Source organism: Enoplosus armatus, chromosome 12, assembly GCF_043641665.1.
Source record: "Enoplosus armatus isolate fEnoArm2 chromosome 12, fEnoArm2.hap1, whole genome shotgun sequence".
In the NCBI taxonomy this organism is placed as follows: domain Eukaryota; kingdom Metazoa; phylum Chordata; class Actinopteri; order Centrarchiformes; family Enoplosidae; genus Enoplosus; species Enoplosus armatus.
The window spans coordinates 11,337,594-11,364,322 of NC_092191.1; the positions used below are offsets into that span (position 1 = coordinate 11,337,594).

Sequence of the window (26,729 nt, forward strand, 5' to 3'; positions counted from 1 at the left end):
TCAGACGGGGACAATATGGAGGCCAAAGCCCTGGCCCTGCAGTTTGAGCTGGTCTCCATGGTAACTAGTGGCGGTCATAGGCAGTGGCAGCAGTGGGAGGTGCGGAGCCACGGGATGCGGCACTATAATAATAAGGGGAACCTGAAAGTTAACAGAAGAGCGAGCCGTTGGAAACCACGAGGTCAAACATCATGTAAAACGTGTGTAAAACAGGGAACACATGGAGCCTGGAGATTTTATTATTATTTGAATAGGATTTTAATTTTACAACATGTCTAGATGAGGTTAAGTTCATTAACAGTATGCACAGTATGTTTTTGTTATATAAGAGAAAGTTGCTTACTTAGTAATGCTGGATTGCTGAACCGCCATGCTTCGTTGTAAGTGGTGTACTGTGGATGAGAGTAAGGGTTTCCGGAAAAGTCCCCTCCTGGAGAACAAATCAATTTAAAACAAACATTAGCAAAGACTGAAATGACTGACAGCTTTCGTAAAATATGAAGCTGTAAAAAAAAAAGAAAAAAGTTACATTACAATCTTCCCACATAACAACGTGTCTGTGGCTGCTCGTATAGCTTGTCTCCACGGTCCCTTCAGGTGAATTGATTGTTTTATTAATCCTCTGTTAGTCTTTAGGATTTCCTCTATTCTTTTCTTAAGTGGGAATTTCAGTGCTTTTTTCCCCCTGCTTTTAAGCGATGATGCTTCGCTTCAAAACTCCCTAATAGGTTCTCGGAGACTGTCATTCGCTCTTTGTCCTCCCCTGTGCAGGTCGTGGTGGAAAGGACGGGAGGCTGAGGGGATGTCGGAGAGCGATGCTGGGGGTCCACGGGTTTCTTTCTTTTACGAGACTATAAAGGCTGGGTTTTATATGAAGCTGCTGAAGAATTTAACAGTGTTTGGGGCCAGTCACTAAATCTTAGTCATTCACCAGCAGATGAAAAAAAAAAAAACTACAACCTCTGGATTAAGAAGGTAGCTGTGCTTGTGTGCTTGTATGTGTGTTTGGGTGAGTATATCCATAAGCACTCTCCAGTGACATATAATCCAATAAAGCACAAGTAATTTTCTTAATTTGAGCTTTTACCTCCATGCATATCTTAAAATGTTACCCTCATGCACACTGAGCTCACTTTTAAATACTACACGCCTGCTTTGATTATTGGTCAGTGTGAAAGGTACATGTCTCCGAGCGATAAAGGGAATTGTGTTTTCCGTTGTTTGGAGGAGAGATCTACACACGCTGGCAGCTATAGCATCCTCACTGCTGGTCGTGTAACCCGAGCTCATCCCTGAGAGAGATAGTGATTTAAATATTTACAGGCCCTCCACGCCTCTGTGTTTTGACCCTTAACTGTTTGCCGTGAACCTGAACTGCAGGTTAAGTAGAGGGGAAAGAGATACGCTCTGCAGCCCTGGGTGTCCGGGGAGGCGAGGAGAGGCGCAAAAGCAGTGTTTATCGACGGGGCTGGTAAGAGTGCGCTGTGTGGACACGGTGAGGGTAATGAGCGCTGGGAGCTGGAGTGTAACTGAGAGGAACTGTCCTATCTCACGGCCACTGATTGTGGTGATCGCCTATCGAGTTCATCTAATGTCCTCGTCCGCAGACGCTAACCACGCACTAACCGCAGTCTAACAAAGCTATAACAAGCTTGCTTCAATCCTTTGGGTCAAGAGAAATGCTTTAAGGTTTCTTCAGTTTCTCAATAGTGAATGTGTTTGTGTTACATTTATACAGAAAAGCATTGGCACTTGTTTACCTTAAAGTGACCTCAAGTTCTTTAAACAAGATCAACTGAAGGGTACTATCTGGTGAAAATACCACCTGTAAAAGTAAAATTAATGGCATCATAAAAAGGGAGTAGTGTCACCTACCAGGAACCATTCCAGCGAGTGTGGAGGTGGGGTAGCTGCCTTGTCCTGTGGGGGGGACATGAGGCGGGTAGCCAGGTAAGGTGGTACTGGCCATGTCTCGACCTGTGGGCACACAGGAGGAAAATTCTTACAAGGATGCTTGAACAAAGAAAAGTTGAATAACTTGCTATACGTGTTAATTAACAATGTTTCCTCATAATTAAATACATGCAGCATTACATTTGCCTCAAAACATAATTTCTAGGAGACAGGGTTAATCATTTGTAGGGTACAACTACACACTGTCATAAGTATGATCAAATATAGGTATTTTTGTTGAACTTCATGCATTGTATGTTAATCGTTATAGTGATCAGGGTCATTGTATTGTTATATTTTCCCCACTCCTTTTTATAGGCAAATATTATTTCTCCTTTGCACCCTAAATGCTGCAATTATGATATTTCATAAACAAAGAACACACCAAAATCACCAAAGAGAAGTGAAACATATAGTCATGGAAAATAACAAGCAGTGCCACCGTCTGACACAATGCATCACCCCATTTAATGCAAGATCAATTTGAAAAAGGAAAGTAGTTCAAAAATGCAGAAAATGACCACAAATTTGTAATATATGCAAATGTCATGAAGCTGCATCCATTTTCTGAACTGCTTATTCTGTCGGTGCTGCAAGAGGCTGGAACAAGTACTGGACGAGAGTGTGGGTACACAGGTCACCAGTGTCTATCGCAGGGCAATTTGCATGTTCTTCTGAAGAAAGTAATTTAAATTATTTGTATGAAATGATCTGATCAGAGATTACAACTGCTGCAACATTAATACAGCAACATCCTAAGCAGCTTTAAAACTGACAGGAGCATCAAGCCAATGAGGGCTCTCTCTGCTCCACATTCAATCCTGTAATTAATAGTGACAGTATCGGGCCTGGCTGGACGAAGAGGCACACAGGACAGGGTGATATGGGTCCAAAGCTGGTCCTAGCATCAGCCCTATGTCTCTGCCTCTGCTCCCCCTCCCCCCTTTTGGCCTCCTCTGGCCCCTCAGACCTTGGGCCTGTCACGAGGCTGGAGGGACCTGGAGGCCTATTGTTAACCCGAGAGATGGGCAAAGGGTCAGGGCTGGAGAAAAGCCGGGTGGAAAGGGGGAGAGAGCAGTCGCTGTTAATGAGGGGCAAACAGTCAGTTTTGCTCCTGTACACACAACAGTAGGGCTACAAAGCATGATGGGATTGATGCCTGTGCAACTCGAGAGGTGGACGCTTTAATTTGGGATTAAATATTTTTATGTTTAATATTTGAGAATTGCTAAATTATTAGAGACGAACACAGAAGTAAATCAACTGAAAAGAATGAGCTTGATTGGATTCTGATCTGGTGATCTGGGCCTTATGGGTAAAGTTGTACCTGCTATAAAGGGCTGGCTGGCATACTGGCTGTAGCAGGGGCCGTGGGCATGGGCAGGGTAGCTGGGAGTAGAGGCATCTACAGAGAGGCTGGACTGGTGGGACAAGATGTCAGCTAGAGCAGAGTCCCCAACAGAGGAGGGGGTGAAGGGGGCAAAGGATGCCTCATAAGGCTCTCGCTTTACACACATGGAAGGTGGATATGATGGGTGAGAGTCTGCCAGGTGGGGGAAAAAAAAGAAAAAGAAAAAAAACTAGATATAATGTAGACATGCAACTCCACACATGCAGTACATACATTCACTTCAGTCACTCAGATGTATGATGGGATGGATGTACAGCTTTCTAGATAAATGTCCAAATAACCAAAAGGAAAACTAACATACAGAGGCAAAAACAAATCAAATGTGTCGCAGCAGAAGTTTTTAGATTTGTCATGCACATAGCCGAACACTACCACGGAGAAATAAATCAAACAAAGACAGGCTTCAAAATCTTTAGAAGATTTGTGGCATGAATTAAAGGGAGCCTAAATGAGGAGGAACACTACAAAAAGGGCTACCATACATTAACTTCCTATCTTCTACCAACTCAAGACCCGACATTTCATATGAATTCTGAATAGATAAGCAGTCTTTAGCAGTTGATTTGTTCATTTACATAGTTTATAATAATAATCTCATATGCACCCAGCAGTAATTCATTGAACTAAGTGGAAACATACACCAGTGAAATGTTGCAACAACACATCGCGCCTGATCAATCAAGCTCAAACGCGAAAAAAAATTTCCCCAAGGTTTTGGGAAAACAAACAACATAATCTCACGGCTGCTTTCTCACAACAAAATCACTCCCACAAATAACCAAACAATTGGCCTGCAGACAGTTCAAAACTATACACTTTGATCTAATTTGGCTGATGAGTCTTGGCATCTTTCATTTCACCGGCTCTGCCTCTTGAACCTATGCAATCAATGTGAGCTCTGTCTCCGGCCTCTCCGCGTCTGCCGCAGAGCCCGCTCTGTTCGCTGGGGCCTGTAGGGAGAGATGGCTCTTTCTCGACACCATGATAGCCTCATTAGCTGCTTCCCCCATCATTGTTATTTTACAACAGGACTGTGTGTTGCGATTCCTCATTAAGATAAGGGCTGTTCTATGGAAGGGGGATGCAACCCTGTCAGCCCTATGAACCTAATGCCAGGGAAACAGGCAACGTAACTGACTGCTTTCCCATAGAAATCCGCAGCAGGTTCTCCAAATCTCTTTGTCTTTGTGACAGCTGTAAATGTGGATGATTTAGACAGAGGTACTGCAATTACACAGAATTCTTTCATCTTATTGAGACAAATTGTCAAAGAGGGAACAACACAATGTTTAACAACTAATGTTTTTAACTTATGATCAAATCATTAAAAAAATGGTTGCCATGAATCTCTGGCAAGAACAGAAATATTTTAATGAGTGGGTTTTACATTTAATTGGATGGACCTAAAGTTTGTCATGTGCACTGCACAAGTATGTCACAAATCTATTTCAAACAGGGTCTGAATATAGGAATGATTGCAAATGGCTAGTGTTCACTTCTGTGCTTCAGTTAATTATAGCTAACATGCAGTCTGTTTAAAGTCTTTAAAGTTAAAACAGCTTTCAAAAGTCCAGTTACCCTGAGGTTGATTTGGATGCATAACGACCCCCATCCACCCTCAGAGAACAGGGATTCAGTGACAATATAATCATGTTTAGGGTTAGCCTCTGTCAGAAAAACTATATAAACACTATATTCAACGGTCTAAAGTCTAATGTGTTGGCCTTATAAACAAAATAAAACAAAATAAAACAACGTACTCTGTTATGAAACTGCATGGCCCACCTAACCTTTGGGACATTGATCATGAACTTTAGGATAAGACTGTGGGCGCCAAAAATGAAGCCCAGGCCAAGTCAGTTTATAGTGCATCAGAGACTTCCTGCATACTACTGTAGGCTTCTGTTTTCTCAGTGCCTGAGCAACCGTTGTCAAACAGACAGGGGTTACGACGCAACAACAACCGATACAAACGCTGCGTTCAAGACCACTGAACTCTGAAACTAATCAGACATGGTGTTGCTTATTGTCCTGGAGACGAGGCAGAGCCCGGGTAAAGGGAGTCTGTCAAATCACATGCCCTGAAGATGGAGATGGAAGATAAACTCAAGGTCCTTGGGGACTCTTCTCCCCAGCAAACACATCTCTGAAAGAGTGGAGATGCTATAGAGTTCTCCAACGTCTGTCTCTGCTCCACCACTGATACCACATCTACAGACCCCATCAACCATAGAAATGAACTATTAAGAACCTACAACAGCCCTCAGAGTGATGCGTCCAGATATAGCTGCAACAGCCGTCTCTCAAGTGAGCATTTCATTTTTAAATGTACACCGAGGAACTTTGGTGCGCAGACCATTTGTTGGCAGAACTCTTGTTTTCAACGGCTGACATTCAAGCCACAGAGAACTTTTTCATTCCTACAGTATGTTCAAGACCACAGCAAAACTTCCGTCTTGTGCAGTCATGTTTGCTTCGAGTAGAGCCAGTTAATCCTCTGCCTGCATTGTAGAGGTGGTCATTTATAACCACTTACACCAGAGAGGAACAAAAGAACGATCGTCAAAGGCTGCATCCAGTTGTGAGTAAGTAAAGAATATTTGCGGGGCCAAATAGCTTGAATTCCCCATCCACAGGTTTAAAGTAATTCATTATCAAGTGTGTGCTCAAAGGTTAGTGTGCTATTGTGGGGGGGGGGTGATATAAACATTAATTTCCAAGCTCTGGGCTGCGGGCGTTAACTGAGCTGAGACAAGCCGTTTGTCACCAGGCCACACACCAGGCACCGCAGGTGAGGTGGCTGCTGCTTGTTTGCCACCCAGCAGAGGATAGCTGGTGCTGCCAAGTCATAAACTGAGCTCAGAGTGTGGTGTACATTTCAGATGAAATTAATCTGAAATAAAGCATCGCTCTCTCATCTGTACAGTTTCTCACTCATAGGGAGAGAGAAATATATAGGCAGATAGATACTAAGAGAGATGGAAAAGCATAGGATCTTCACATCTGCTAGAGTTGTAGTAGGTCAGAGGGGTGCCAATTTACACCCGGCCTCCCCACAGGCTCTGGTGAGAGTGATTATCAAGCCCAGCCTGCACAGAGACTACAGTATTCTCATTGGGCGTAACCCTATTTAACTACTGATAAGTAGCTACAATACAATACTATCATTTATTCCACATATAAGGCTTGTGTCAGGATTAGAATAACTAAAGTCACTATGCACTGGATACTCTATTCTGCTTACTCTGTCCAGGTATCAATAGAAAACTGTGTGGACACATGCTGGACCAGAGCCAGAGACCAGTTAATCATGACCTGTTGTTTTGTCCATGGACACACTGAACAGTTCACTGTGTTCATCACAGTACAGTATAGCAGCTTCTCTACAGATTGTATACACCAGAAACAAAGGTTTACCCAGTCAGGTGTGCACAATGCTAGCGTAAACATGGTAAGTAAATAAAAGACACCATTTTGATATAATCTATTTGCCAATATTAGCAAGAGGCTAGATTTGTTATGTCTCTCTTAAGGGAGGATAAGAGAATAATTTACTTTCAAAGAACTATTGACAAATTTGGTATTTTTTCACTAAATGGTAACATTACATTGATTTTCATGTACATATTGAAAATCTAAAGCATTAGGGGAAACCATTTGTAAATGATTGGTGCTTCTTACTAAATCCTAGTGGTGTGTTTCAGTGCCCTAAATCTGCCTCTCTCTGATTGGGCTGCCGCCCTCCTTCCTAGGTAGCCATCTCTTTCACACATCAGGGTAAACAGAGGACACAAAAGATGGCCGACATTGCCTTCGCAGGCGCCCTTGGAACGCAAAACTGAGCACTTCATTAATCATTCATCTTTAATAGATTATGCAAATTTCAGGACATAAAAATCAACAAGATCAATAACTGTATGAATTTTAATTGGGAGCAGAAAACATTTAAAGAATGAATATAATGTCGTAGCTCCATCCAGTATGAGAGCATAATTTATTGATAATTGGATCCCAGCCTAAGTGAGGAAGGTAATTTAGCATTTTTCAGCCTTGGCATACATTCCTATTTACAGGGTTTGCTAATGGCAGAAAAAATAATATTATGCACTAACAACCTACACCCAATCAAATGCCTCATGCATTGCTTTGCATAGTCGTTGAAATTAAGTAATAAAAGTTTACTGGATATTACTTCTGAGTTTAATTTGGTGCTCAAAATACTCACTCACTCACACATGTTTTAATGCTTGTGCTAAAGTATGTTGTCATATTCCACTTTAAGAAAAGTTTTGCTAGTTTGCCTCCTCATTATGCAATCTGTGGCCCTGACATGTATCGCTTTAGGAGGCCCCAGGCCCCCAGGTGGCTTGAAGGCCACCTGCTATGAGTGTGCTCCCCAGAGCGAGACCGCTTTCATAGGAGGAGCCCAGCATAAAAGACAAAAACACACCTTTCTTCTCCTGAGGCCCAACTTTCTGGGGCAAATCTACCTCCCACATATTCAGGAATAAAAGAGGGGTCTTTCTTTTCCCATAGCTCTGTGCCTGGTCCGGGGCTGGACTATAGGGATCATTTGAGAAGGGCCACTGCAGTTTTCAATCATGCTGTCCTCCTCTTTACTTACTCTCTCTCACACACATACACACACTTCCACACACAGTGGACTCATTGACTTTGATGCCCACTGCATAATTATGGGCGTTTTATTAAAAGGCTGGTATATTATTCTCTCGTCAGTGTGGCCATCAGTAAACCTAACCTCTCCTGGGAAAGAGCCTCAGCAGCCACATCGAAACAATATTTCAATTAACCAGGCGGCCATCAACCTCGACAGCAGAGCAAAAGAAGCCATAGTGCAATAAAGGGCGGGTTCGTGTGGGTTATATGATACAGATTGTTAATACTACAAGATATTCAATACACTGCACCTGCTATTACCTGTTGGCTCTCAGTGGAAGTTACTATTGAAAACAGCAGCCAGTTCATAGGTTGGGAAAAAAACCTGTAATTTCAGTGTTTCTCTCACTGTCTGCGTCTCATCTGTATCTGGGTCTGTCTCTCGCTCTCTCTCCACAGCATGAAGCAGCCAGCCAGCCACGGTGCTATTCCAGCCGCTGTCAATCAACAGGCTATCATAGCCTTTGATGACAATGTCGTGTCGCGGCGAGAACAGCAGCTGTCTCTTATGAGAAGTGCTCCCAGTCAATCTGTTAGCGGGCCAATCCAGGCTAACACAATAGCCAGTTAGGAGCAGCGTGTGAAAGGCCTGTAGGATTTAATGGGCTCAGATGATATATCACCTCACTCTGTCCCTCAGAAATAAACACACAGAGGGCCTCAAAAAGTGGCTTGAAAGAGCTTTTTCATTTAGTGATAAGGATTTTATATCACTGGAAAATGTGTGCACCATAAGGAAGTGGCAGTCAAACTCTTGGTGTGTCAATGATGATGCTATATCAAGATGATTTTTTCCAATACTTAGTCAACGTTGACCAAATTTGAGAAAACTAATTTAAAAACATTTACTGAAATCAGTGGAGTTTCACATTTTAATACTTTAATCCTTGTGGATAACAGTTTGTGAAGTGAAGCCACAAGCAATTGACTGATTATAACTATTCTCAGTTGAGTGAAATCTGGCATAAAATTACAATATACAGTGTATTTTCAGTAAATTCAGGTGCATTATGGCTCCTTTGTCATATGCTGCCATCTTTACCAGCTGCAACAGTATGTACATGTGGCTTATGGGATTGAATTAGACTGATTTTTTTTAATATCAGGGGGATGAAGAATGAGTAAAGTATGGAAAACAGTTCAACAGATTCGCTTGATGTACTATAATCAGGAGTATGATATTCTTGGTTTTATTCGTACTAAAAAACCTTTGGAGAACAGTTGGGGAGATGCCATGAAACAATATGGAAACACGCAGCAGCAGAAGCAGAGCTACATGCACTACGTTTGTGTTCTCAGCACTAAGTTCACTGCAGATGTCTTTGACCCGTTGCAGCTGTGTGTATTCTTTTAGGGATCAATCTAGCGTGAGTCAGATTGTACCTGTCACAACAGAGTAGCTCTGGGAGACACTGGAGGCGAGGTCAGAGCTGGCGCTGGAGGAAAGGCTCGGCTTCACATCTTCCAGGCCAGCGTTCAGGGGTGGGAGCGAGTACTCATTCGCCTGTAGACAAATGCAAAAATATGTCAGTGGAGAAATGCACATGTGAGGAGAAAAAGAGAAAATCACACTTTCTATATACAATAATTTCACATTCCACCATATTGTGTCATGATCTGGTTAATATCACTCATGCATATGTGCATGCAAGCCCACTCTGGGATCAGGTTTCCCACTTTAGGAGACAATACATTAAATATGTCTGAAGGAAACCCCTGGTGTATCTGAGGAAGCGGTCTGTGATCCTCTCGCTGTGTTTCCTTCTGAATATTTCCTGTGAATTCTGTGAGCACCAGCAACCCCCCTCACCAAGCCGTCCCGTCCCAACTCCCCATGCTTTACCAAGACCTATGATGTATGCATGCATTAGGGCTTGTCTGAGGAGAAGGCAGAAAGGGAGAGAGGGATGAGAGAGGGATTGGGAGAGGAGTGAAAGGACGGGGTGTCAGCTGGCTCTTTGTGCTCCACTGCAGTCATCCCTGTGACCAGTCAAGGGAGGAGACATTCAGGGCTTTGTTACAGGAGAGACATGTGGTGTGTTTTTTTAAAGGGGAGTACAACCTCAAAATCAACCTTTGTGCTGCGCCTCTAGGATGAACACATAAAACTGGGTTAATAAAATTATAAAATAGCTTGTATTGTTTTACACCTTTTTATACTTTTATTAGTATTTTTTTTTAACTTTATATTGGAGGTTTTCATTGCATTTCCTTTCAATTGTGATAAAACATACTGTGCAACTGCAGCCATCTTTCATGTTTTACAATTTCTCATTCAAAAAAAGATGCAATACTCTGCTGTACTGCAGAAAACTTCCTGTAAGGATCAACCACCAACTAGTCTCCTTAGTATTTATTCACTTTAATCTGAGGTTAAGACTCTGCTAGCAGCTGTGATGAATCCTGTTTGTTAATGAGATGACACTTCCTGACCTGACTCTTCTTCTTTGAAAGGATAAGTGTGTGTGCACACATTTGTGTCCGTGAGTGTTTGTATCAGAGTGCGTGTGTGCATCTGTTTGTCTCAATGGGATGGGGTCCCACAGGGGCGAGCTGGTGACCCCAGTCTTGTCTGCCTCTATCCCAGATAAACTCTAATTGTCTGCTTACAACTGTTCCCTGGCACTAGGCTGGATGTTCCTCTCTATTCCGCTGGGCCTCAGCAGCACAAGAGCCATTTTGTCATGCAGATGGGCTGTGGGCAGGGCTGGGCAGGGCTGGGCGGAGGGCGAGTGGCAAGCACAGAGCGGCCTGAATGACCTGACCACATGGCTGCCAGAAGTGTGGGAGGGATGAGGCCTATTCAGCCTGGCCTCTTCAAAATGGCTTTTTAATGCCCTGACGCAGACACCAGACAAGCCCCTAATAGCCTAATATCCCACCTTTTCACCAGTTTAAGAAAAGGAGGGGGTGTTGGAAACAGGGAGAAAAAAAGGAGGTGCACAGAAGGAGTGGAAAGCGGCCTGATTAATATTACATTAAATTAAAACTGATTTTTCTGGACCATTCTGATGCCGTTTTTCTCCCCCCTCCTCCACCTTCCTCTCGCCTTTTTAATACCTTCTCCTCCACTCTTTGTGATTGCAAGTCATTTCCAATTCGTTTTGGTATTGATCTTGCCGTAGAAATCACTTTGGTAATTAGCTGCATTAGAGGCTGTATAGCAGGCTGAGGGGCTGTCCCTCTGATTTATCGCCGCTGTAATTCCCCGCGATCGCGCAGAGATGAAAATGAACTCAATTAGGGCACTGCTAAGGCTGCATGGGCACCTACATATATTCCAGTGGAAAAATGAATAGTCTCTTGTTGTTTAACAGTCTAATGAATGTAAATAAAGGTTATCCGCTGTACTGTAATAGGCTGGAGGCTTGTAGATTGCTTTGAGCAAGAAGTTGCATGGAGCTTTTTGTCACCTGTGTCAGTGTGTGTACCAGTTAATTCACTTTATAATGTTAGAAATCAATGTAAGTAATTTTATTGCTGACTACTACAGCTTAAGGACAGAAGAAAGAAAAAAATCTGTCCAGCCAACCTGTTCAGGTTTGATGTGTTCTGAAGTGGGGAAGACATCAGGGTAAGAAGGACGTTCAAACACACGGTCCAGGGCTTCCAGCTGCTGCTGGGTGAAGGCGTCTGCTCGCAGGTGCTTCCTTAAACTCTCCACACTGCCCTGAGAGTCGCTGCCGGGGCCTGAGCCATCAGAGCCATCTAGAGAAAGAGGGAGAGGAAGAAGGGAAGGGGGGGTGGGGGGTGACAACAGTCTGCATCAGGACACAGCTCCAGTCTTTTTACCTGATATTATTAGATATAGGCTAGCAATGTGAGATAAGCATGAGGAGAATTTTTTTGTTTTGAGCTCAACGGGTGTGAGAGTGATGGTATGAGGAGGAGCAGTAGTAAATTCAGGAAGACCCACTAACATGTCTGCCTTTTATCTCCCTCTCTGTTTTTCACTGTCTCCCTCTCTTTCTCTCACACACATACACTCACTCAGGCGGCTCTCTGACTCCCCCCACCCCCCGTCCTCTCCTCGTGGCCACCATCAGCACGGTCATCATGTGATGGGTCTATGGTAATTGATGGATTACCTTCAGTGCAAATATATACTTGTAAGGGAGAGCGTGTGTTTCAGGAGGAGAAAGCAGGGCTGGCGATTACATACAGAGCCTCTCATTCTGCCAGCGGGAAATGGAGAGCCATTATTTAACTGCACTATTTCCTCCTGAACATATTACCCTTCCCTTCTCTCTGTCTCTCTTTCTCTCCCTCCATCCCCCACATATTGCCTGTCTTCTGGAAAACAGAATGGAGTGGGGACGGTACTCAGGGCCGAATGAGGACGGGGCGTCGAGGGCAAGCGTATGCATTTCCTCACTCGGTCGCACTCTATATAAACAAATGAGCCCATGCTTCCCTCGTTCTCCTGATCTCTGACCCTATCATCTCGGCCAGGGAGCCCACCGCTGCCGCTGCAGCTCTCCCTCTGCTCACTCATCAAGTCCTGAACACTGAAAGAAAAAAAAATCTGCAGCTAAAACCTCCAGCCAGCATCCCAGCAGCCTCCACTGCCTGCCTCCCATCGCCCTCCCTTCCTCCCTATACCCCGCCGCCAACAGCGGATGAGGGCTTTAGCTCCCATACAAATCTGTCATTCTAAATTTGCAGCAGATTATGTTCTCTCCTGGGCGAGCCAGCGGTGATATATGATATGCAAGGCCGCTATTGATTGCCTGATCCGCCAGCAGAGGAGGGAGGCGAAATGAACTTGGAATGAACATCATGCCTCAACTCATTGTGCGTATAATACTCTACTTAATCCCACATTTTTCTGTGCTATGGAATTCAATTGATCAATCATGTTCCACTGATGGTACCATTTCAGGGGCGTTATTGCCATTCTGCTCGGCTGCTTGACCTTTTTTCAATGGCTGAGGCCAGAGGATGAACCCGGCTCGCACCAAGAAATAGATCCATGGAGAGAATGGAATAGAGGACTGCAATTGGGTATGAGGGTGTGTATGTGTAGATGGGAGTGTGTGTGTATGTGTGTGTTTCACTGCTAAAATATATCGACTTTAGCTTTGTGTAACATTTATGAAGGAATCAGTTTTTTGCTCCTGCCACATGTGTTTTTCCCATCAGTTAACCGAATATTTTAGCAGGCTTTTTTTTTTTTTTTCAAACAGCTCCCTTGGGTGCAGGGTTGAGGTTGCTGGTGGTGGAGCAGCATTAGTGTTGCTGTATGAAACTCAATTGTTGTCAGTGGTACAGAAGAAAATGGAGTCATTAATTACCTCGTATCAGCTGGTCTGAGAAAAGAGGCAAGCTCGATCAATAGCAACTGTTTGTCATTCACTATGGAGGAGCATGCTTACACTCAGCACCCCTTCACACACTTAATCAGACCTCCTGAGCTGGCTGCAAAAGGACATAGATTCCCATCATAGGATACTTTTTGGTGCACTGGATATAGACAAAAGCCTTGCTATCAAAATTAAAAATCTAATTTTGTAGCCTGGTAATTGGTTGGCAGGCATTTTAACACAAAAACTAACAAGAAGCAACAACAAAATCTATATTAGCAACACTTTGTGATGTTGTTAAAGGTTTGTTTACACCAGTAATGTTTTAAAAATTGGACTGAAACAGGCCTCATTTCTTAAATCATGTTCGGTTCAGACACACACATTCATCTCTAACTCTTATTTCACATTTTTGTGGTCAAATAATTACTGATTTGGCCTTTAAATAGAAATACTAGTAAATCATTTCTTTTCAGAATTCACCATTAGACGTTAATGTTTGACATATATCATAAGATAGCTGCAATAAATCAGATTCATCCTTTGACAGTCAGCGTGTCAAGTGGAGTGTGAAGCCCGACTGTCAGATCGTCTGTGTGTGTGTGTGTGTGTGTGTCTCATTGACTGGCTTGTTTCATTTTCTCAGTGTTTCTTCAACCCCTTTGGGTGTCTCAGCAGGTATTCTTTTATCACTCCCACAGCACCAGCTGACTGCGTCTCTTCGTTTTAACACCAAAGTGTGAGGAGACAAACCGAGATAAAAACAAGACTCTCCAACAGCTCACTTTGATCAGCTTGAACCAACAGACACTGTTTGACCTGTGTCCAAAAGTTTCATTTTTATCATGACATATTCAAACATTTAAGCGTAACTGGCCTTCTTGTTTAAAAATGCTGTGATAAAAGAATCTTAAAGTTGCTGTAAGTCTTTAGGAAATATTCACACTCATTCCCTTTTAGCCATTTGTACACACACGTACAGATTTAACCAATGACAGTAGCTGCTGTGAAACAGACCACAATGGTATCAAAGGCTGTTCTGTTTTGCTTTGTCTCTAAGGGGGATGTTAACGTCCTGCGGTGGCATGGTGCCACTTTATGTCCTTCTTTCATCTCCCCTGTTCCTGTGATAAGATAACTCAGAGGAGAGGTGGGGGCTTGTTTGAAAGGCAAATTAATTCCTACACACTGCCTGGCTCTCTACGTAAATCAATGGCACGGGGTTTCCTAGATCAGGAGGCTGTGAGTCCTCTGCTGATAGGTGAAATGATGCAATCACAAATTGTGGATCATTTGTTGATGTTTTTAAAAATGCAGTTATGCTTGAAAAAAAAAAGAGAGAGCACAAACAAACTGGTATACCCAGAGGGTGAACACTCCTCCCCTGTAAGCTAGCTATATTTATGAAAGCTCTGAAGCGGAAAGGAGAGAGGTGGGTGGGGTGGGGGAGAGAGAGGGAGAGAGGCAGCAGCACTGCCATGGCTGTTAAGATCCTGTTATGTTGTGGCGTGTTTAAGAGCTTTATTAATTCGATTTAGCACCACCAACCAGTGTACTGACTGTCAGCAAGCATAGCGATGCTTATTTGATATCTGCACTCACTGCCAGCTCTGAGCCTGCATCGACAGTATTTTGAAACACTCTAGTTATTTTATTTACTTTGATTTAAATTCTTAGATCCAAGCCAATGCAGAAAGTTTATAATGAATAAATAAAAGCACACGACTGTTTGGATATAGTTATAACATTAATAAGAGGGAGGCTGTAGATCAGCTGGTAGTGGTTTGATTCCTGGCTACTCTTGTCCACATGTCAAAGCGGTCTTGAGCAAAACACTGAACCACTCCTGATGTGTGTTTGCAGGGGGAAAAAAAAGTTGGTTTGCAGTGAGACTATTGTAATATATTCATGAAATTAGTCTTTAAACAAACTAGAACAATGAAACTTTATTTAAAAAAAATACTTAAAACACTTTCGTTTGCATTGCAAACAAGTTTAAAAAATATATTTTTTAAGAAAATAAGTAATTTACGGCTCAGTTGCAGTTGCTCTTTGTCCTCCTCTGCTTTCATCGCTACCCTCCTCTGGACCAGCCTGTTTAGCGTTGCCACCCTGTGTGGCGAGTATTTGTGGAAATGCAATTAACGTATCCCCTCTTTTCTTTTGCCTTTTCTCCCTCCTCAAGCTGAGTAATGCATCGCTCCATTAATTCTCGGCATCGCTGCCCGTAATTGACTTTTCTCTGACATGATTCCTCTCCATTGAGTGAATTTCCCTCCCTTATATTTTTGTGACGGATCTCATTGTATATTGTTTACAACTATACGTGGCCATGTTGCCGAATGCAAATGGTTAACCCACAAGACTCGGAAAGACGACGGGGGCCAATAAGAGGAGAAATTAAATGTTGACGAGAAAAAACGACAGAGATAGAGCAGAGAAGGAGGAGGGGGAGAAATGCATTGTCGACCCTTTTGTGTCCTCTTCTACTGTCGGGGCCCTAACAGCTTCTTGTCTCTATGTTACGCTCTGTGGCCCCTCTCAAACCTGGGCTTTTCTCTCTCACACACACCCCATCAGGGCCATCATGGCGCTCATGATTCCATTTATTTCTGTCTCGCTCTGGATGCATTTATTTTCTAAAGTGATCCTCTATTGACTCATTGTCATGGACTGGCTTGACTAGCCAACCAGTGTAGGCCCAGGTTCAAATCCATATACTAACTGATTTAAACTCCACAAACGGGTCATATGTGCTAAAAGATACACACCGGACAATCTCCAAAAGGGCCAAATATCACATTTGAACAAATCAAAACAGTGACTGTATTCATTTTTCCTCAAGCTATTGAACAAGGCTGATATGACTCCGGCTGCTGCGTGCGGTCGTTCTTTTATGCCATGAATGAACAACCTGCTAGGCCATATTTTTTTTCTCCCTGCTCACACACTCATCAGTTCCTTCTACACTCATCCCACACCCACGCTACAATCACAAGTTATGACCTTTGCTTTCTCCATCTAATTTATCACTGTAGCTCCCTACTGCCTGTCCTCCCCAGAGCTCCACTGGGCTCCATCCAGGACGTGGGTAAGCCAGCGATGAGAGAAACATACAGTTAGGTCACATCAACCTGACTGCATACAGCAGCAAGGTCAGGAGTAACCTGTCAGTGTGCGCAAGACTAGGAAAACTCTGAATTAATAAAATGAGCTCTAATACGAACAGCATTTCCTTTAAAAAAAGAACAAATTCGAGCAGAAGTCTCTCACATGATAAATAGCTCAAAACCATCTTTGAGAATCGACCCAAACTTTTCAAATGAGTGCATGGACTTGTAGCACAATAATACACATTTGACAATCACACAGCAGTTGTCATCCAATCCTCTCTGCCTTTTCTTGGCGTCCTCTTCCACCATAGGTTTAAATGACTGAGTGAGAGCATGCTGTACAACAGGCTAATTTCCCCACTTCACTATTAATGCATTTGGCAGGAACAACATTCCATTTCCTGTAATGAGATACACAAATAAATCTGGCTATGGATAGATTCGAGGTGGGGTGGTGGTGGTGGTGATGTTGGTGAGAGGCGGAGGAGGGGGGGGGGGGGGGGGGCAAAGGAGGGGGCGCATTGAGACGTATTCTCCCAGCACTGGCATAATTGGTATCGCTGCTTGCAGACATGCAAACCAATCTCTCCACAGATAGGGCTGAGACTCTCTCTTTTCCCCCCTTAAGGCTATTTCTTTTGTCTTTTCGATAGCTTGCACATCCAAGATAGAGGGAGAGAAAAGGGGGGGAGATGTTAATTTGTGAATTAATAGCTTTTCTCTGCAGAATTGCAAATTCTTTTAAATGTCACTATGTTCACTGTGCGAGGAGCATCTGAAGCCACAGAGTTACAAACAGACACACGCGTGTCCGTGCATAGGTGTGTGTACATACGCATGCACAAATCCTAAAACGAATCCTTGCTCAACTCTCATCGAGGCTGCCAGGACCTCCTTCTTCCCTCCTTCCCTCATAAAAGCCCATTTTTTTCTCTCATTCCTCTGCTCCTCTGTCTCTCTCTCTTTTTCCTCCTCCCATCTTCACTTGAAGCCATCCAGTGTAACATGCTACTTTTAATTTGCAATAACACATGACAAGGACAGATTAATGGCTCTTACGGCACCTATGTCCCTGAAGCTCGTCTTACGGGGACCCGGTGTACATAACGCGTGTCACACTACATTATCTCTACAGCCCTCCAGTAATGGGGGCCTTTTTCTTCCTCAAAGGGCAACCGCTGACTTCAGCCACACAGGGATCACACGCCATCACAACACCAGCGGTACAAGGACCGTGTTTCATGTTCATCACGGTCAAATTATCACAATGTAGGCACAAACATGTGACGCTTTCAAGGTTAAAATGTTTACAGGCATGCAACAAAGTCAGGTGAGTCATTTGTAGAATATTCTAAACAATGTGAAAGATCTGCTGCACTTTAATGTATTCATTCACTTACTTATCTAGTTACCTATGTATTTACTGAGTCGCCTGACATGTTAACATTTTAGCAGCTAACTTTCGGCTGTGACCTAGTCTTGGCTAGCTCAGGTAGATGGTCTGACAGACAGCTGAGACCGTCCCTAAAACTCTGTTTTGTAAAATAACAACAATTCTGAAATCATTTTAAATAGGTGGACAATTGAAAATGTACATAAATAACAAAACACAATAACTACCGTTTCCTGTAGGTTTCTTGAGCTTAGAATTATTTAAAAAATAAAAGTTTTGTTTACAATAAAGTGCATCTTATTGTTGAAAATCCTCAGCTATCTTTGCCTGATCAAATATCTAAATAAGCTACACTGTGCATTACTGTATATTGAACTGCATGCCATTACGTGGAAAATAGGATTTTCCACAGTCACTTTAGCTTCATTTATTTTAATTTCTCGTGAGATTATTTATTGGAAAACTCTCCCCCGCCCCGTCCTCACAAGCTCATAACCCTGGAAGAGCAAAAAAAAAACAGCAATTGAAAGGAAAGTGTTGTGGTCTGATTGACCAAAGCAAAAGAGAAGGGTGTCTAACTTCACACTTACAATGTCCTATTTTCCTTCCATCCAAGTGGTTGCCACTCCAGAGAACTAAAGAGACAGAAACATAAAAGAAGGAAGTGGCCTGTTTTGATGAGTGCTCTTTGAGATCATTTTCAACCACATCTTACCATCAGCCACCTCAAAGCAGTATCACTTATGTGCACACATACAAACACACACACACACACACACACACACACACACACACAGGCACACACACACACACGCGCAGCCCCCTCCCTGCCTCCACCGGTCTGTTCCTACACCTGTTCAGGCCTCCACCAGGGACATGTTAATTCATAGGCATTAAAAAAGCCAATTGTTTGCAAAACCGATAATCTATTAGCCCTCAGGCAGTGTGTGTCCACTCTCTTGCCTTGCCTAGGAATGAGAAATTCTGGCTTGGACCGGATAGGCTTCCACTTAATCTTTGAGTGTATCTAGGTCTTTTTTCTTGCCAGTCCCCTGGTAGTGCATAGTCTAGGATACAGTCTTACAAAAACACTTAATTATTGAATGTTGTAATGCTGTTTAGCTCCACAGAATAAAATATGATTAAGTCAAAAATGTATTTATGTACCTATACAGTGCAGAATATGAAATGACTGGTAGATAACTGATAGTATCAAGCTTCTTTTTCTGCCTTTTGTTACATTACAGACGTGAAAGCAAAGAGCAGCAGCACTGATGCCTTGCCAAGGGGGATTAGAGTTGTATGACAGCTATATGGGACATCTACAGTACGTCTGAGTGGTGTATAAAATTGAGATGCAGCTCTGTAGGAGTATGGTAAAACGTAGGGCATCAAAAAGCTGATTGAATCGCAACACTCTCTCAACATTCGCCCTGCCTGATATACAACATAACAAGTCACTGGAGACAGCACAGAGAAACACACTTGGCTGCAGCGCTGTCATAAATGCCATCTTCTTCACACACAGGGAAAAAAAGTAGTAGACGAGTGATGGAGAGAATTAAAAAAGAAACAAAGGGATGTTGTGTCTCCCTTACCATCGTCTCGTTTCCTCTTCTCGCCGTTGGAGCGGGGGATACCCAGAATGCCGTTGATGGAGTAGGATCCTACGGGATCGTTGGAGGCGCTGCTCACTGGGGGCGAGGCTGTGCTGGGCACTGATGGAGAAAGCTGAGTTAGTGTGTGTGTGTGTGTGTACAGTATGTGTGTGTCTCATTTGTGTGTTTATTCAGGTGCATGTGGGCTAGTATGTGAAAATGAATGCATTTGTTCATGTTTAGGTGTTTTCTTTCTGTTTCAGCAGCCCTGATCGGCTTATTTGACTGTGCTGTAATCTGTGTGTAGCCTCGTTCGCGCTCACCTATGGTGTGGCCGGGCGTGGAGAGCGGCGTAACAGATCCGTCAGGGGACGGGTGGAATGGCTGCTGGACTTTGGTGCGGATAATCCTGGCAAAGTGAACAACAGACACAGATCAATCAATACTGCTTCCAGAGCATGGAGATTTCACACCAGCCCAGCCACCCCGGGACACTTAAACACGGCACATCAGCTCCACTTACGCCTGTGCATGTACAAGTGCTCCATCGTTTGAGGCGCTTGTATCCTCATATTCAGGCCCCTGTCACAAATAGCCAATCTCGGGGCTTTAGGGGCAATCTCTCTGCTCCTGTGTGAGGCTGAATAGGGGCTGCCCCCTGAGATTGTGGATTCAATCTAGCTGGATTCTGAGGTTAGAAATATGATAAAGTCCCCATACCAGTAAGATGTGATGTGGCGGGAAAGTCTTCATTGCACTTTGGTCTGAATGATCTTGCAAACAAAGCATGAAATCACATCAATTCACCTCAATGATCAGCTTCACTGGCTCTACCTGGCCAACTCTAATAATCTCCCTCTCCTGCTCCCCTCTCCCTCCTTTCTCCTCGCTCTCTCTTTCCCTCTCCATCTCTCAAACCTGATCTTTCACTCCTCTCTCTCCCAACCTCATCGTCTTTTCTCATTTCTACTCTGCTGTCCAATGTGCTCTCTCTTTTACTGTACTTTACGATATCTGTCTTTCAAACCCCTCATCTCGTTCTTTCCTTCTGTCACTCTGCTCCAGTCTGTTTCTTTATTTCTGCCTGTATTCTGTCACCTCTCTGGTGTCTGTAGGAGTTTTTGGTCTTTTCGTTGCTCACTGAGGATCAGAGCCTATTGATTGGGACTCCGGGATAGAAAAGTTGACGACGAATGGCAGCGAGGAACAGCGAATGCAAATGGTGATCTATAAATTACATGTGACAGGAAAGCAATAGCATCTTGTTGGCCCAACCTGAGACCACTACCACATCCAGTGTGGTTTAATTTTGAAATGATTACATAAAAAAAAAAAAAAGTGTCACAATAAACTGAAAACTTTAAAGATGACAAAATTAGAGGCCTTAGAGATAATGTTACATTTGTAAATTTGAAGATTTTTGTAATTCTTTCAGCAAAACAGAAAAGGTACAGTGGGATTTACACAAGCTCAGCTTTAGCTCTTATGGGACATGATCGCATTACATTAAACCATGACTACGATAATCTTTTGATTGACAGACGAACGTGAGATCATTGAATAACAGGCAGTGTTGTGTACCGACAGAAATCCCACATGGAAGCCCTCTCGCTCGAGAGGTGTGATAAAAAACAGACTTTTACAGACTGCAGATGAGGCGAGCGACGTTCACATGTGCATGCAGCATCCAGCAATGAGCTATCAATTCTGAATCAGGCAGCTGCGGGGTTAACTTCCTCAGGGGCAGAAATGTACATCAGACTCTTTTCATTCCCCTCACTATCTCATGTGTCCTCCATACTCTCTCCTTCAGGCAGGGCAAGAAAGGCTAGCAGCCTCCTCCAGAAAACACACATCAATATTTTATTTGAATTTCTAACATCTCACCACAACAGTTATCTGACCTCATGACTCGAGGGAGCCTCATAAATTCAAGGACTTTGTTTCAAGTCTATGTTGCTGATATTGAATAAGCAATTTGGATGGGTGAATTAACGACTTTGGTGTTTGGGTGTTGTAAAAAAAAAAAAAAGAAATCTCCAAAGAAAGATTAAAATGTGGATCAATATGATTGAAAGCCGCTTAGGACCTTATGGGTACGCCTCTGTCCACTGGGCATGGTGCAGCGGGTGGAAACTCCTCTCTGCGGCAACAAAACAAAAGTGCAACCCAGTATCTGTGTAATCTTTAATAATTCATGCAGGAAAAATGTGTTTAAAGCCAGGACATCCTCTTTAGTCAACAGAGCAGAGGTCAGCCCCTTAACCACAGAGACCACCAGGGGTCCGCTGTCTCTTTTGTCTCCCTCTGATATTTCTCTTCTTCACTCCCTTCCTCATCCACATCTTTCCCAACCCTCCCTTTAAGACCAACACCATGAAACGAAAACATTAGATATTTAAAAAAAGCTTGTAATGTGAAAATTATTGCTGGAGTAAATGTTATATTCAATAAACATGTGAAAATACAAATTTTAATGCTGTAAAATAAATAGCTATTAACCTTTCTTTAATGCTTATATACATTTTGGGGAATAGCAATTCAAGAGTGAAACCTTCTTATTGTTATGTTGTAATTTGTGAGGTCAAAAAAAGGGTCTGATGTTAATTATTAAACTGCAAGCAACCTTAGTTTCAAAGGACACACTTTCTCCTAATAGTGCTGTTCCACACAGCTTAAACCAAACAGGTTATCAGACATGTTTTCTAAAAGTAACACATGAAACTTTGTCTCCACACACGCTTGAATACATTTTTCTGAGTTTAATGAACAACAGGTGAAAACAGAGAACGGCGCCAAAAGACCTGTTGAAACTATAATTTCCATGGCAGCCTGATTTTCTAATGTTTCTTTTTTTTAACATAAATATATATATATATATATATATACATATATATATGTATATATATATATATATATATATTTATATATATATGAAGATTCAGCCATCTCCTGCATTTAGCTGGATGTGTTATGAGACTCTCTTCAGCTCATTAAAATGTAATGCGGATGACCAGCTCTCTGGAACAGTGCCTCCTAACCAAAGTTCATCACTCGCAGGCACTATGGGGCTTTTTTCACTTTGCACACATGCACTGGGGCTTTTCACCGGCGTCCTCTGTCTAAAGACACTTTGTCCACTGCTGTCCCGCTTCACGAGGAAAGGTGAAGGTGTAGGGTGTCTGCTGCTTTAGCTGCTTCAGTGGAACAGAAACTCTTTTATAGTCCATTTAGCCACAGATCATCACTGTTTTAGGATGGCTGTGTTTCTCTACTCTATAATTTTCTAAATTCTACTTTAATTAAAACGAATAATAATAATGATAATATTATTAATAACATGTGATTAAAACCGGATTAATTTATAATGGTGCAAGCACACTACCATCCTACATGTGTGATCTGTTGTCGCTCCACAGTCACCTCGGTGTTGGAAAACAGAGCAATTGGTTGGCAATAAAGAGGCTGCTGCCGCCTGTGTCGCAGTGTGGTCCCCGTATTGAACGACTTTGTTGGGTATTTCCCTCCGCCCCTGGATCTGGTTACGCGGTATTGATCGGTTTTTATCGAGACAGATGTGATTCTTCGTGGCCCCAGCCTCGGCTCCCGTGCTGGCTGTGTTGTGGAGGGCCGCACGGGGGGATTGAATTGCGCTTGTGAGACCACCCCGGATAGGCTCGACTTGAACTGACTCTGGTTCAGCCTTGTAGGTGAAGATGAAATAGCTATCTGCTTATTTCAGAGTTGATTTATCCAATTTACGCATGGCGTTCTTTTCCTCATCAGATCTGGCTCACTCAAACATTTTCTCTCACATGTGCGCAAAGAAATAAAAAAAAAGCTGTGTTTCAGGATGAATTTATGCGCTTTGGAACAATTCGGCATGCTTTTTTAGAATAAAGAAAATTAATAACTGTCATGTCCACCTACCTGTTGATGGATGAAACGCTGGGGACAGTGTCGTTGTCGCAGACGGCCTCGGCCAGTAGTCGGTCCCTTATCTCCCAGGCGAACATGGTTGGATTCTGGCGCTTATATTCAGCAATTTTATCCACCACTTTCGGAGTTGCAACCTTTGGTTTGGAACCACCAATGACTCCGGGTTTAATACTGCCGGTTTCATAGTACCTGCATGGGGACAGAGCGAGTGTTCCTGAATGGATCCCTCCTTTAATTCAGCAATCCATTCAGTCGTCTGATTGATGGGAAAGGTGGCTTCAAAAATAGTTTGTGTGGAAACAAATCTCCGCCGACCTTCTGCAGTTACATGTGAAACTACCTACAAATATGATGGCGGCATTAATCTATGAATTGGTCTGGAGGTGTGCTGTTACATGGGCCTAATTGAGTGTCAGCTGGAAGGCGAACAGAGCGGATTTTCAACGAAAAGCAGTATAATTAAAATCACACAATATAAGCAGTGAGACGGACAGAACAAAGGACAGTTTAGCTGTAAAAGCACAGTTTGGACCTCATTTCCAGTCTCCATGAGCTTACAGTAGCATGCACGACATGCCACCATGACCTATTGGTAAATGTTGGTGACAAAACATTCAGTGTGTGTGAAATGAAATACCTCTGAAATGCCTTCTGATAGCTGAAAAAAATATATTTCAAAATATTATCTCACAGCATTTGTGCTCTGAAGTAAAATGATGTAGACCTAATTTGTCAGGGTTAAAGTAGACTTTACACTGATGAAAAAAATATAGGAACGTAGCGTAGCCTGTCTGTTTATGGTATTTATCTGATTATGACACTAATAGGTGAGTTTATGATGGCCGTAGATGTGGTGTTTTTTCTTAATCTGCGAGTGATCTTCCAATTTGTGTCTCTAGACCTGAAAAGTCAGTTTTCAAGTGACCTCGTGGTTCTTTATATACTTTCTTTATCACCTACAGTCTCCTATAATATTAATGCAGCCTCATATTCCTCTGGGATATTTTTTATCCTTAATGTTAAGCTGTAAACTCCTAAAATGTATTTCATGATTGTGACGCTTTTCTCTTGCAAGGCTGCAGGTGATGGATAGAAAATCTCGGACGCAGAACTGCTGTGTTCAAGCAAAAAAAAAAAAAAAAGAAAGAAAGAAAAAAAATGACCTGCCTTTATAACCGATGACTGAGGCTGAAATAGAGCTGGGTGCGCGTATACGAGCTATAGAAGATTGATGTTTGACACACATAGGGCGCTGTTGGTAGTGGATCCCCCCTTTTACCTGCCGAGGATTTTGCTGACACAGCCGTGACTGACCCGTAGCTGTCTGGAGATGTCGCAGGGCCGGACGCCCTGGTGGGCCAGCTCCACGATCCGCTGCCTCACCACGTCCGGGAGGGGTCTGCCGTTCACAAACACCCCGCCGAGCTGGTTCACACCGCCGTGCCCTGCGTGGGACACAACAGCAGCACAGGGGAGCATAACATTACATACCTGCAGAGGAAACGGCTTCTCTTCACGTGGACTCATTTTAGGTTTTCTGTTATTTTCTGGGAAAATCTTTGCGTTTTAATTTCAGTCTTAAAGGTTAAATCACATTACTGTTAACACACACACACACACACACACACATAGAGTATAGCCTCATGTACATGTATATATATATGTAGCCTATATATTTATACACACACACACACACACACACACACACACACACCACACATAAAAACAAACATTTTAATTTTGCCTAACAGTGAATTCTGAAATATACTGAATCAGCAGTGGAATTTGAAAGAATAATAATATTAATGGGCCTAATAATAATAATGATAATAATAATACAATTAATAATACATTGTTGGGTAAAACATGATAGAAACTGAAGGCTCCTGAGAGTAAAATTCAAGAAAGATTGTGTTTAAATAAAAATTTTAGAAAATAAAAACAAAATAAAACAAACAACATTAAATTAAAAAATAAAAATGAAAATACACCTAATACATAAAAATAAAACTCCTCTCTCTCTGTATCATTGGCCTGGTTAGGCAATATTTTCCAGAGCATCTACCTCCACTGCAGCCTAACACATGTCGCACATATTATGTTTCAACCTGTTTAATTTTCCTTGCACAATTATTGTAAATAATTAAAATGAGCTTTGATAACTCATATTACAAACACGGATGGTGCGAATGAGGAGGGATCAATAATTTACACACAGTCCGGGTCTTCTTTACCCATATCGTATGGAGGGAAACACGAAGAAAATAAGCAACTGCTTCATTTTTCAGCCTCAGTTTTACTCTGAACCACCTTAAAGCTAAAGTGAGAGATGGTAAATAAAGAGACACGTTTCCATCCATTTACACACAGCCTGCTCCCGTCTCTCGAAAGTGAACTCTCATTTCACAGGTAATAAAAGCTTTGTATTTAAATTGGGGAGTTTCTGTTTTGTCACTAAATGTCGCTCAAAGCAGCCCACGTTTTCTTATTTTGATCAACCTCTGAGTCATTAAAGCTTTATACAACAAACTACCGAAAAAATTAAAATAAAAACAAAACTCTTCAGTGACCCATGTGCTCTTAAATATAACCAGAAATGTTCTTGTTTCTAAACATTTTAGCAGCAATCTATCGTTCAACCTCCGCGTCTTATTCTTGTTTTTATTATTACCTAAATTAACGTAACTAAATCTTCTGGCAAAACTTTGTTTTTAGGAGAAAAATCTGTTTTTTGAAAAAGAATTAAAGATGTTAACATTGTTTGAGAGCTGAGTTCATCTTCAGTACAGTAATAAAACGGTGGCAGATAACGAGCCTTAATGGACTTCACATGGAACAATATATATAAGAGCACGTTTTAAAATGTCTAGCTCCGTGTTTTCTGTGTAAATTAGACCAGAGTCATTGCAAACATCAAACGTCTCATTTCTACAGGAATTAAAGTCACAACACAGAAACGCTGTGGTCTATAAACTTATTCAGTATACTCACGGTGCATGGCAGAGAAGGGGTCCGCTTTGCAGTGAATATCCATTGGATAGCAAAGGAAAGAAAGGTAATCGACTGAGGTCGCCGTTTCGCCTCTGTGGTGCAGCTTTAAAGGAGTAAAAAAACAAACAAAACAAGGACTTATATTCTGGTGTAAAACAGTCCGTGTGGGAAGAGTCCGCGGGCTGCAGCAGTGAACAACTTCTTGGTTGCGATGCTAAGTTTTCCTCCTGTTCAAGTCTAAAACTCAGAAGTCTGCAGAGGGGCTGTCAGGTGCAGAGCATGACCCACGCGTGTGCAGAGCGCACCAGTCGCAGCAACATTGACTCAAACCGGGTCACTGTTTGTGTTTAA

The 26,729-nt window shown here is 42.6% G+C and overlaps 1 protein-coding gene across 6 annotated transcripts; it reads right to left on the bottom strand.

Moving 5' to 3' along the window:
* On the bottom strand, positions 1-26,481 carry pax2a (paired box 2a). 6 transcript variants are annotated; one of them, XM_070915459.1, is made up of 11 exons: positions 26,379-26,421; positions 24,667-24,832; positions 23,379-23,576; positions 19,772-19,857; positions 19,449-19,568; positions 18,441-18,485; positions 11,574-11,749; positions 9,425-9,545; positions 1,876-1,977; positions 344-430; positions 65-141 (listed from the first exon to the last, which is right to left on the bottom strand). In XM_070915459.1, exons 1-11 carry the CDS (start codon positions 26,419-26,421, stop codon positions 65-67), a joined length of 1,221 nt encoding a protein of 406 aa, XP_070771560.1. The 6 variants fall into 6 exon arrangements, with proteins under 6 accessions (XP_070771559.1, XP_070771560.1, XP_070771558.1 ...); XM_070915457.1 differs by having other exon boundaries at positions 24,667-24,844; XM_070915458.1 differs by lacking the exon at positions 18,441-18,485 and having other exon boundaries at positions 1-122; positions 24,667-24,835.
* Positions 26,482-26,729: the final 248 nt, after the last annotated feature.